Source organism: Pithys albifrons, chromosome Z (genome assembly GCF_047495875.1).
Source record: "Pithys albifrons albifrons isolate INPA30051 chromosome Z, PitAlb_v1, whole genome shotgun sequence".
NCBI lineage: Eukaryota > Metazoa > Chordata > Aves > Passeriformes > Thamnophilidae > Pithys > Pithys albifrons.
In genome coordinates this window covers 15,532,793-15,546,154 of record NC_092497.1, presented here as the reverse complement: position 1 = coordinate 15,546,154, position 13,362 = coordinate 15,532,793, and the positions used below count along the sequence as shown (strand labels likewise).

The window sequence follows — 13,362 nt, the reverse complement described above, 5'->3', positions numbered from 1 at the left end:
TGCGCAGTTTGAAGTATGTTGTCTGTATTTTGCTTTGTATTTACTACTGAAATACTTCATGTCATTCACTCAAAATCGCTTCCGTTTTAAGGGCAGGTCTTGGCCTTTATGAAGACGTTGCTCTAAGTCTCTTATGATGTTTCGGAGAACTTCAATTTCCTTGTTTTTCTCCTCCTGGAGATGCTGAAGCTTCTGCAAAAGTGCAAGCAAAGGCTTTGTTGTTAAAGATCACATAGAATAACAATACAATTTGCTATTGCAAATGAGAAATTTTCTAATAAGAATGTTTTTTCTCATTATTTTGTATCACAAAATTACAAAAACTACTTCCCCAGAATCCTATTTTTGTGACATCCCAAAGTCTCAAGCCTACAAAAAACAACAAAAACAAACAAACAAACAAAAAGGCAGCACATGCATAGTTTTGTATCAGTGTCATTTATGTCAGCTCTATCTTAAGTTTCCAGGTTAGCAATTCTGTACTAAAACTACCTCACACGTGGCCTTTTGTTGTTGAACCCCAGTGGTATCAATATGCAAAAAGACATGACAGTTGAACTTGATGATCCTAGAAGTCTGCCCTAAGTTAAATTATTCTATGATTCTATGAATTTAGTTATGGAAGAGATGTGTGGGAGAAAACACACAGACACAGACATAAATAACCCATGGAGGTCCTGTTTCAAACAGGCTGGAACAGTACTTGGTATCTCTGGACCACGGGCTGCCAAAGCACATACCCTTCGATAAATACTTTGTGGTAAGACAGACGCATCTGAAAATGACTTGGTGGTTTTATCCTGAGCTCTTGCTAATTTAGCATTGAACTGAAAGAATCAAGCAAACATAAAACAGTAAGAACCAACAGGAAAAAGTTACAGTAAATAATTCAAGTGTAATTTTCACTTTTTTTAGTTGCATTTTTTTCCCAAGAGTAATAATCGCAAGCTTATTGACTAATTAATCCTAGGAAAATGAAGCTATGTACATTTATTTTAAAAAAGAATGTAATTACAAGTTATATTTCTTTTAAAAAAGCCTCAAAATATTTCAAAAGTAGTATCAATATGATAAACCAAATAAATGTAAATGAAAAAGACACTACTGAAAAAAAAGTTGAAGGCTCCTCAGGCACATGAACACTCTATTTCTTTTTTAATTTGTGAAAGGTTTGAAGTATTTCCTAATTGTTTCTGTAATGAGATTGGTTTAAAACCTAAGCAATTAAATACATCTCTGCAGGATTAGAATTTTCTATTGGAATTTTATTAAATATATATATTCCCAGAAGTCAGAAATTAAAACCAAGAAAGTTAAATAGAAAATGTTGTTCAAATTTTTTATGGCTCAAAACCTAGAAAAGTTCCAAAGTATTTTAATTTAAAATAGGAACAGAGCAAACTTCAGTCTCCCAGTACAGTAGCTAGATCTTAATTCCTGAGCAGAAGTGAGTCAGTTCCCATTGTGGGAGTACCTGACACTGATCTTTGTAAAGACAATAATTTTTTAAGTTTTCTGGTTTCCATCATTACTTTGTTAAGTACTCGTTAATATTTTTCACTACAGAGTTTCTTTGAAGTTTATCCAATGCCCAATTCATCTTTAAGTCAGCTTTGCAATGCATACCTCTATCTGCAGTTTAATTAATTCATTCTGCTTCTCTTCATTTTGAATTTTCAGCTGTCTGGTTAGCTCCAGTATTTCCAGTTCTTTTTTCTCTCTCTGTTCTCTACACTCCCTTTCTTTTAGTTCAACTAGCAACACAATAACACCAAATATTATGATTATAGAAGATTCTTTGATGAAAAAAATAACATAATTTCCCAAATATTAAAACTTTCTTGAATATCAGGTCAAAATTCATGGGAAAACATTTTCATTAAAGCAAAATCCATATGAAAACTGTGTGAAAACCACACTGTCCCATCCCAGTAAGATGGTGTCTCTTTAAAAAAGTCATAATATTTTACAAAAAGTCTTCTGGTTGTTTTCAGCTATGTGGATGACAAAGAAATCCTGCTTCTCAAGGTTATGCCTCTAATGGAAAAAGTTACTATTAAAATCAGATTTTTCTCATTGCAATATTATTTATTTGTGAAAATAATATCCTATTTTCCTGAACACAGAACAGCAGTCTAGCTTACAGTTCAAAAAAAGTTTTCAGTCTACACTTAACACAAAATTTCATTCCTTCAGATTTTTAGGTCCAAGTTCTCAGCATTTTTTGTTTGGGAATTTCTGGTCATCCTGTATTGCTCTACTATTGCCTTATTGTCACTGTCTACTCTCTTCAGCAAAGAAAAAATTCAGTTATAAACACTTCTAGTGTTCACATTTCTACAAGAAATGGAACTTGTACTCATCCTAGAGGAAATGTAGGTCCTACAGGTTATATATATTTTACCCAATGCGATAGCATTCAATCTTCAAAGAACTTACGTTTTTTCCTTATATCACAGTTCAGCTGTGTTATTTCTAATTTGTGGTCTTTCTCTTTGTTTTTAATTTCTGTCATGAGTTTCTCAATCTGATCTTTATATTCCTGTGAATGTAAAATGTTGTATAAAGATACTGCAGTTTCTGTGCTCTTCAGGCAAAAATTATATACTGTGTAATATGTACTCTATAATTCAGTAGTTGTTTTATCCTCAATCTTGTAAACTCAAAATGCCCAATTTACTTCTTACACAGACTGGATCAAGTCCACAGAGGAAAATGTAGCAGATTTCATTGTACTGCAGCTGTCAGCTAATATAAAATTAGAAACTATACTTCTTAAGAGAATATGTACATGGAGAGGTGATATTCCTTTCCCTAGCCTGGGGTCTGACACCATGCAGTTAGATAAGGGACTACAGTTTTACTTTTGTGGATTTTTGACACTAACATTGCTTTTAAAAAAGAGTATTTAAAGTATGAATTTTGTAGTATTGTTAATACCAAGGATTCCACAACTTCCTACTGGCAGCAGTAGAAAGACCAGCACTGGTGTGCACTGATAGAGTTTGAGCATGCCAAGTGTATAAATACTGGTATAAATGTTTAACTCATAGTACAAACACAGGCAAAGTAAATCAGCATTGAGATTACTAATCCTATACAGGTAACATATCTGCAATCTTTGCACAGAGAACTAACACAACTTATGAGCAGCCCTGCTGGTTTTGCCTCCTTTGAAAAAAATGAGTGCTATAGATAAAAAGAGAGATCATAAATGGAATTTATTTTGAGACACAGATGAGAAGACCTGTTATCTTTGTAGTATTTATTCCCAAGGAAACTAGACAAAATTCAGACCATTATTGATTACCTGGCAGCACAACCAAGCATCTTGAATACAAAAAAACATATTTCCGTATAAAAAATTAGTTCAGTGCAACACATTAGAATTTTAGTAAAAGTTGAATTTAAAACTAAATAGAGTTAAAAAAAATCCCAAATGCATCTTAGATTGAGACAAAGTTCTCAGCATATAGGTGGTTTTGACCTCTCAGTTCTTTTAACACCTTCTCACATGGGTGCTGTCATGAGATCAGCCCTTCTCTTTTTCCATATTATTTAGGAGAAGAGCAACAATCAATGGCAAACCCAAGAATATAAAGATACCTGAACTGATACTAGAGATAAAGTGTTATTCCTCTACCTAAAGAATGATCATTTGTGACGTACCGCTTCACAAGTCTTTAGTTTATCTTCCAAGATGTGAATGGTATCCTTCAGTCTATCATTTTCATCTATGTAAATAAAAAACTGTATGACAAACTAAAAAGTACATTTTGACAATATCATTATCATGAAAGAAGAATAAGGAAAAACTTTTTTGTAGACATTATAATCATCATTTATAGAACTACATGCTCTCAGTCTCCATTTTTTAACAAGAAAAATCATAGTTTCACCCTGGTATTTGCCTGGTACCACTCCTTGGAACTGTTTTTAGCCTTCTGATAAATGACTGATTCATGAAAATCTAGATGGAAAGATCTTTGACTCATAAAATAAAAGATTATTCTCATGACTACAACAGTTTTGAATTGGAAGATGCAAGTTTTTAAGTACTTGTTTCCTAAAAACTAGAAAGTAGTATCTCAAAAAGAGAATATGGAAAAAAAATAGATGCTTAAAAAAATTAATATCAATTTGGGTGTTAAAAGCAGCCATATCCTTGCAATTTTAGAGGTTTATTAATATTTATGCTAATAATGCCTTGAACACATAATTATTATACAATTTACTACAGCTGAACTGTAGTATAAAGATACAGAAAATATTTACATATATTATTTTAAAATAAAAATTAGTAATTGTCAAGTATTTACCAGCAACACTTTAATGATATTATACTAAGGATTGACTCGTTTAACAAGTGATAAAAACTATGCATAAATGCTTTAATATGTACAGTCCAAAAGCTGAATGATACTTTCTCACCTTTTGTAAAATTGCCTGGGCTATGCTGAAATAAATTTAAAGCCCAAATATCAATTAAAATAAACTTACTAAAGCAGAACTTTTTAACCTGTGGATTCTAAATAGAATAATAGCAATAGATATTTATTACAACATGAGATTGATTTTAGATATATTTTTTTAGATTTTTTTTTGTCTGCCAGTGAGTTTGAAAGAAACCAAAAAATATAAACAAAAAATTAGATACCTGCTCATGTGAAATTGCAGTTCAGCATATGTATAAGAACATTTTTGTCTTTACCTTTGATGTTACACTGGTTTTCAATAGTTTGTGTTAGACCCTTTATCACATTCTGTAGAGTAGTACATTCTAAAAGAAATCAAATATCCAGGTTTTAAAAAAGAATTTCTTCACAATTTTACATTTTGTTTATAGATTTTTCAAATATTTTATAATAATTTTGATTAAACATTATTCTAAGTGGTCTTATTGACTGTAGAAATAACTGAGATGATTATGACTGCTTAATTTTAGCTTCTAGTTGGGTGATAGATTAAAATCAGTGTTATGAAGCAATACAAGCAATTTCATAAAATGATTACATTTTTGTTTCTAGCCAGAAAACAAGGAACTTATTGTATCTGGACAATAACAGAGGTTTTCCATATCAATCTTCCAGCAATTTGATGTATTTAATGAAACTTTACTGACAGCATTTTTGCCAAGATTCTTTTTAACAAGTTCAACCACATCCATTCATTGCATTTTCTCACGCACTTTTGAGAGCACATTAACATTCATCATTTGCATATTTGTATTTCATGATTTTATTTTTAAACTGTATTTTAAGTATGTAAACACCATGTGTACTTCCTGTAATACATTTGGTTTTCATTAAATACTTCTTCTATCCCTTATGTTCCTTGCAAACTTATCAGTGAAGTCGCAAAACAGTCAAAGACTGGGAAAATGGGAGACAGTAAAGGTGCGGTTGCTTACTCAGAAAAGTTCTGTTTATTTCTGGAGTGCCTCTGCTTTTCTTAAGTGTCTTTTGATTTCCACAGCAAAAATAAAATACGTAAGTTACTCGTCTCATCAGACTAAAGCTCCGTTGAAAACTTTGTCATATAATTAAAGGTTTCATTACAAATAGTGGACCCAGGATGATGAATTAAGGTCCCAGCGAAGAGTTTTAGTTTTCCATTCAATCTTTGACTGTCTATTTTTCCATCACGTCTGCTTTTCCTGCAGGCTCGTACTTTAGCCAGATGTCTCCTCCCATTCCATGCTTCCAAGAAAAAACAGTAGAGGGAGCACGAGCAGCACAGAAACGTTGCCGGCTCTCACGATGTACTGGATCAAAAACATGCATGGGAAAGTCCTCTTCGAAGTCGAAAGTACGAGGTTCGCGTGCCCATTTGTACCAACTAGTTCCACTAAAAACTTCCTCCCGCCTGAAAATGTATGGAAACTCAAATGCTTGTAATTCATGCACAAGTGGAAAGGTGTCTCTTGAATCACAGCTATTCAAGTGAAAGCCATTCTTCTGTTCAGTCCCAAGAATATCTGCTTCGCTTTCTCATTTTTGAAGGACTAATCTTGGCAAATCCCATACATAATTACAGTTGTAACTGGAAAAAATTACTGGGAACCCACAAGTTTTGCTTGTCTACATTCAGGGAAACTCCAGAATTTTACTAAGTGGTTGCAGGTTTGAGGATCACTGGCATGTCTGTTATGCATTCTGTGTAGTTCCTTCCCAGTACAGAATATTGCCTACATACAGGAAGACCAAACAGCCTAAGTGCTCATTTTCCCTGCTTAATAACTGACTTAATGTAGTTTCTTCCATCCACATTTATAATTGATTTTTTATAAGGCAATTACATCAACCACTTTTTCCTTTCACACCTTAGAAACACTAAGTAAACAAATACGGAAACCTAAAATGCAAAACAGAGCCACCTTCTGTGTTTCATAGATAATAATGAGATTGCTTCCTTCTAAAAAATTACAATAGAATTTAGTTCAGAACTGTAGCACCACAAGAGTCTGTTTAGTCACCACAGCAAAGATTTAGGAGCAGAAAACAAGGATGCCAGACATGCATCTGTCTTAAGTGGATCTGCAATGATTTGCACAAAGCAAAACTTCCATTCTGAATTTCAACTTAGCAAAGAGCATATGAAAAGAAAATAAATTTAATTTACGACCTCGTAGAAGGTGTATACACTTGCCAAGCTGCTTATGTTTTCCCTCCTTATCTTGGGTACAAGTGTTTCACTGCCTTCTCCTCAGAGTTTTAGAAGTTTTCTTTCTTCCTTTGCTTTTCCTTCAGAATTCCCAGTCTCCTTTTACCTTAAACAGTTCTACAGACAGACTTTTGGCAGTCAAGGATATCAAGAAGCCCTCAGGTTCTCAGTTGCTGGAGATTTCTTGGGGTGTGAAACTACTTTTTCTGTTTTGTGTATTTACAGAGTTCTTCAGCCAAGATAAAACTCCACCTCCTCCACTCTACCACCACCAGTAGCCACAAACCCTTCAGACAGGTGGAGCAACAGCCACAAAACTCTTTCTGCTCCTCTGCTGTAAGCAATTGCTGCTGCCTTTGGACCAGCTCTTCAAAAGATACTTTCAGAACTGTGGCTGAGCTGGGTTCTGGGAAACAGCCTGGAACATAAGGCTAGGAGAAATCTTTTTTCCAAGCCACATTTGGCAATATCATTGTATAAAAGCCATTCTCACTACAGTCTGTTAGGATAACTGTTGCCAGAGGAAGTGATGCCTGTAGATTGCGTACCCCTGTGAACAGAGACACACTGCAGACAAGTTAATGGAGAAAGATATAGAGTTTTATTAGAAGAACCTTCCACGATCAGACCCAAGGGGGTTTGACCCCAGGTCTGACCCTATGGTCAGGAAGTCATGGGGTTTTATACCCCTCACAGGCATCCCATCAGAAGTTCCTATTTCTCTCTAATGACCACCCAAAAGTCCTGCCAATCTGCCCCCTTCATGATGGGGGGGCAGTTAGGCCTTCTCTCCTGTTGTTTGTCTTCTGTTATCTTGCAGGTGTCTGCTGAAAAACAGCTCGGCCTTGACAAAGCCTGCTAGCTGGTGGGAAAGGCACTTTAATATTCAGACTTAAGATCAGGGCAACTCAGCAAAGATTCTCTGATTCTAAAACCTTTCTAAAATTGCATTAAATCACATCTTTAGGCATCATAAGAATGAAAGTCTACTTGCTTCATTTGGTCCCTTGCATCTCCTTCAGTTCTGTGAAGAATCCCTCTATAAACCTCATCAATATTAAAGGGTGTTGTTTGGGTTTTTTTAAACCCACAATAGTTTGGCATTCCAAAAGTTTTTTACAAAGAATTGAACTTTGGATGCAAACTCCTAGTACTCTGATTCTGAATACCACATACACCTCCACCCCTTTTGGAGGGTCAGTGTGGCAGGTGAATTTAATAAAGGTGCAAAGCTCAGAATCACAGAATCACAGGATGGGTCAGGTTGAAAGGGACCACAGTGGGTCATCTGTTCCAACCTCCCTGCTCAAGCAGGGCCATCCCAGAGCACATGGCACAAGATTTTGTCTGAACCATTCTTGAATATCTCCAGTATGGGAGACTCCACAACCTCCCTGAGTTTAACCTAACAAATCAGCCATGATAGCTGTCTTGATTTCTAAATGCATTTTATTGCTTTGCTGTATCATTTTTATTTTACTTCCTTATCATCAAGTAACTTTTGGAGTCACCTCTTGGATGTCCTACACTGTTCCAAGTTGCCGCTTTTCACTTTGTGTTTGGGGTTTTTTCCGTGTTTTTTTTTTTGTTTGTTTGTTTTGGGTTTTTTTGTTGTTGTTGTTGCTGCTACTACTATCTCTGCAATCTCTCTTACTCATTAACCAGAATCCTTGTCTTCCAACAATTTTGCCTCCTGTCTATATCTGTAAAACTTCCATGGCTTCAGTTATTGAGCTTTGTTTTTTCCTGACTATCCCTGCTGCTAAAACTTTGGTTCATATTTCAGGTTGATTGCTCTGCTATTTTCACTTGGATTTCTGCCACACAATTTTTTTTCCACTGCATGTTTCAAAAGAAGCTCTAGAGGCCATTCTCTTCAGTTGTATCAGCATAACTATCTCATAAAATAATTTCTCTCTTATCAAAATGAGGCATTACTGTGTTCAAAGCTCAAGTCTGTCCTCTGACTTTCATCTGTTTCCATCCATTCTACTTCCTTGTTTCGGTCATCCCAGCTGCTCTGATTTCCCACGTTGTCTTTTTCACTTTCTGTGATACTTTTTACCCCATAGATTTTACAGTAAGAATAATTTCTTCTTTTTATTCACCTTTACCTTTCCCATTTTACAATCTGTTTTATATAAAACCACTCCTCTCTGGTTCCATCAATAAAGAAGCCTCTTGTTCTGTTTCTGAGTGACTGTCAGGCACTATCTTTTCTGCTTAATAAAGAAACAAGTGTCTCTGACTTAAGTGAAAGTTCACAGTTCACTATTCTACTTCACAATACCCAGTAGAAGATACTTTGTGAAAGACAAAAGAAAGCTGGATAAACACTACCCTTAATACATCCTTTAAATTTCCAAAACACAAAAGTAAATGAGACCTCAGTGAAAGATACTGTCTTCATGTTTAACAAATTTGTTAAGTTTTTTTTTTAATTTTTTTTTTCTAACCTTTATGGACTACTCTATAATGCCATTATCCACAGGCTTCTGTGGAACTGATTTAACTTTATTTTGTAATGCACTTTTTGGAAGCTTTAAATCAAGTTTTATTTCCATATAATTCTCTTATTCATTAGACAATGAATATTCATTCCATAGTAACTTTCTCTGTGCCATTCACAATGTTACAGCTATGAGTCCTGTCAGCAATATTCTGTCTTGTTAGGCTGAAAAGTTTCCAGCCAACTTAAGGCTTCCTTCAGATGTTCCAAAATTGTGACCAAACCTGTGAAGGCCCCAGCTGCATTCTCCCCCAGGCACCTTCTGGATGTTTGGCTGGTGCCCTTGAAAAAAGCTGGAAATAGGTTCAGAAACAGCTGCCTCTCCTTTTCTGAGACTTTTGCCCTGGTCCTGTGGTGCAGCTGTGTTGCAACCACATGCTAGACCCTGATCATGACCTAGGGAGTGACTTTCTGGCTTGATAACAGACTTATCTCATCATTAGAGACCTGGTAGGGATCCCTAGACCATGTCTGGTCTTTGTTACCATTTCTGAACTCCATTCTGACTCAGCCTCCTGAGTCACTCCTATCACTACGTACTTGTTGGTAATGTGCACTTTTGGCTGACTGTGGCTGTCCTGGCTGGGCCAGCCTTGCACGGGTACAAGTGGGAGTAAGTCTTGGGTGCTTAAAGCCCCTGCCTGCATGGCCCCTGTTGCATGACTGGTTCCTGGTTCCCCTGCCCCTTGCTCCTTCCTGACAATACCAAACTTTGCCACCTTCTGTTACCTTTTAGTTTTAGCGTGTCTGTTTTGGTATGTGTAGACTAGAACACATGAAAGTCACAGACCTTACACGGCCATGATGTTTGTTTCTTGTTTTTCTTCCACAATCATGCCCAGCACTGTGTTTGTTTCTTTAACCAGTGATATTTTAAGCAAACACTAATATTTTAAGAGAACTGTTCAGAGGACACCAAGATCTCTTTCCTGAGAAGCCGCCAGCTAAGACCAACCACTGTTTATATAAAATGTGTCCCTTATGCACTGCTACTGGTTTTCATCTCCCCTTTGCATCACCTGTCATCCTGTATCATGGGTGTTTTGGTACATCTAAAGAGATTACCATCATTAGGAAACTTCACTCACTTATCAATAGCTTAATTTCCCAATTTCAGTACTCAATTTCTGATTACGCTGAATTATCTAAGTCCCAGGGAAGATTTAAGTGAAACCAACCAACTGACATCTCACTCCAACATGAAACTAAATTTATTCCTACCCTGTTTCCTAACTTTCAGCAAGGTTGACTTCCCAGAGATGAAAGTCCTACAAAAAGATGCACCTTTCAGCAGCTCTACCAGCTACAGAAAAATAAACAACCACAAATCTACACTGTAAGTACCAGATAATATTTCTCATTTCAAATATTCATCTGAAAACAAACAGTTTTCAAATAAAACAAACAAACAAAAAAATCTTAATTTTATAGTTTTATCTTTAGGTGCCCCTTTATTTGGCAACTTTTTAATTACAATTACAGACTTAAAATTCCCACCTGTAAATGGTAAATACCATTTTATTAGCTTTCATTGAACAGTTTGAATTCTCATAATATTAAACTGTTACTATAAGATAGATTTCATTGCAAGACCTAAGATTAGTCATTACTGCTTTTAACTTTTTACTTTTTGAAAGTATCTTAGATTCTTGCTATTATATTTTTTATTTTATATGATTGAAAATAATGGAAATATTTAACAGAACTTCCTGAGTATATACAAAAATTATACCTCAATAAAAAAACTTACCTTCCTTCACTGATTCCTCCTTTGACTGGCTTAATGTTAGCAACCTGTTACATTTTTCCAGCTGATGAATTAGTAGGTTATTTGCTTCATTAATTTCTGATATTTTCTAGAAAATTGAAAAAAGATTTATATTTTGAGTTTTAAATAAATATAAAATTTAACAATTTCACAACACTGCACTCACAAACCTGTACTATTTCCAATGATTCAGGAAATTCCTGTATAGAGAAGAGCAATGCTAGACTTGAGAGCCTGTGCTATTGCAAGTTTACCTGCAGAATGCTGACATACATTACTAATTATAAACTACTTTCCTCTCAAAGTGTCTCCACAGAATTTACTTCTGTAACATCAAGATATAGTCAGTACAAACCTTTTCCAAATGAAGTTGGTATTACAGGGCATAACAATAAGCTGATACCACTTCAAAGAAATTTTCACTTGAAAAGCTTTTTAAAATGTCACGAGAAAATTATAGATGGTTTCAACATTTTTTACCTCTTCACTTACCTTTTCTATCTCTGAGAAGTCATCTAAAAGTTTATCAAGGTTCACCACACTGGTTTTCTTCATAGTATATTCATCACTGTGATGCATTTATTTCTGAACCATATAATCTAATGATCACTGTATACATTAAAAAAATAGATCTATGAAGTCATATATTTATCACTTATATGAATTCTTATGCACAAATGTAAGCAGAACAAAGAACACCCTCTTTTTAAAGTTAAAACTACTTTTTGCATGTGAAGCTAAACTTCAGCCAACCTAAGATCTCGCATTTCTAGGAAATACTGTGAATGTCAGAAAGCCCAAGAAAAATCTATCGAACGGTTAGATGATACAGTTGAATTTGGAATTTTTGCTGCAACTAAAAAAATTCACCTGAATCCACTTTCACAGACAGAATGATGCATCAGGCACATATTGATGCAGCATCTAGACCATTTTCTTGTGCAGATGCTTTAACTCCTCAGGTTTAACATTATTTACATATTTTCTTATAAACAATGTGTGTTAAGATCCATGATAGACATTGCAGCACATAAACCTTATTGCAGAATAAAAAGACAGTATTTTGCCAAACATCTATATAGTTCCAGATTACTAACACAATTCCTATTTTTATAAATTCTACTTATGAAATCTTCAACTTATGTTTGCAAAATGGATCTAAACCACACAATATGGATGCTTCTAAAAATACCTAAACTATCTCTGAACATCAGCCTCCAGGAGACAAAAATTCCAATACCAGATAATCCAGGTAGTCCAAAAAACCCCATCACTTCTGTATGATAATTTGTGAATGGCCATTTTACAAATAACAAAAAATTACACTAAGAGAGGTGAAACAGGAGTTAGAATGTGTTCACAATCCCAGAAACTCAAAGGGTTTCCAGACAGAAATACTGGCAGTACAGTCAGGCAGGAATAGATAGGTAAATGCACAACACTAAACAGGAACCAGAATTACTTAACTATTTGCTCAGTTGTTCAATATTTACAAGCCTTTATGTGTATTTAATTTCTTCATCAAGGCAGTAAGATACTGGTTTTGTGTGTTTAATATTCTGTTTTTTTCTTGTACCCACTAATTCCTCAGTGAAAGTAAAACTAGTTACTAGCCAAAGTATTTTTTTTTGATCAACAATTTTTTTGGAATATAGGTAATGTTAAAGGATTAATGCTTCTAAGTTAAAAGAGTAGGAGTTTTTTTTGATTAAGTTAGCAACCTTAATGACTTTAAACTTACTACAGTGCAATGATTTGTTAAAATAGAGTTTTAAATATGTATTCAGTTTTCACTATATTCTTAAAATTGTGCTCCACCTTCCAGCTCTGCCACTGGGACCAAAACGCCTGCTGAGCTGAAACAGTAAATTAAAAATAATGCCATATTATTAATGCTGTGTTTTTCCAGCAGGAAAATGCATCACTGTTATTTTTGTGCTTATGACTATTATACACGTTACGTCTTCCAAAGACATTTTTGCTAAGCCTCCCACCCCTGTTTTGAATGGTGTCATTTATGCCACTGGGGGAAAAATTAAAGACTTAATCTGCAGTTTTGACTTCCGTGACACCTCCCTGGAGATTTTTAAACTGAGATTGGACGTGGCACTGAGTGCCATGATCTGGTAAAGGGACTGGAGTTGGACCAAGTGTTGGACTTGATGATCTCGGAGGTCTTTTCCAACCCCATTGATTCTATGAATCTATGATTATTTTAGTGTCTCTTTAACCCTTTGCCATCCATGCTTTTTCAATATCCTTTTCAAACTACTGTGGCTCGTTACCCCTTTTTGGAAATTTAAGGTTTCATTTTTTTGCTTCATACGCCAGGGAAACAAAAAAAATACATATTTAAATATAAAAAGTAAGTAGTTTTTAGGTGCGTATCTCAACTGAATGTAGAAGTTATTCAGTAAGGCGT

General features: G+C 35.0%; 1 protein-coding gene across 1 annotated transcript; it reads right to left on the bottom strand.

The window, feature by feature from the left end:
- Positions 1 to 69: 69 nt before the first annotated feature.
- CCDC152 (coiled-coil domain containing 152) lies at positions 70 to 11,519 on the bottom strand. Its single transcript, XM_071580441.1, has 8 exons — positions 11,433 to 11,519; positions 10,923 to 11,028; positions 4,712 to 4,780; positions 3,670 to 3,734; positions 2,440 to 2,542; positions 1,627 to 1,754; positions 741 to 827; positions 70 to 192 (listed from the first exon to the last, which is right to left on the bottom strand). Exons 1-8 carry the CDS (start codon positions 11,517 to 11,519, stop codon positions 70 to 72), a joined length of 768 nt encoding a protein of 255 aa, XP_071436542.1.
- Between the last annotated feature and the right edge of the window lie 1,843 nt (positions 11,520 to 13,362).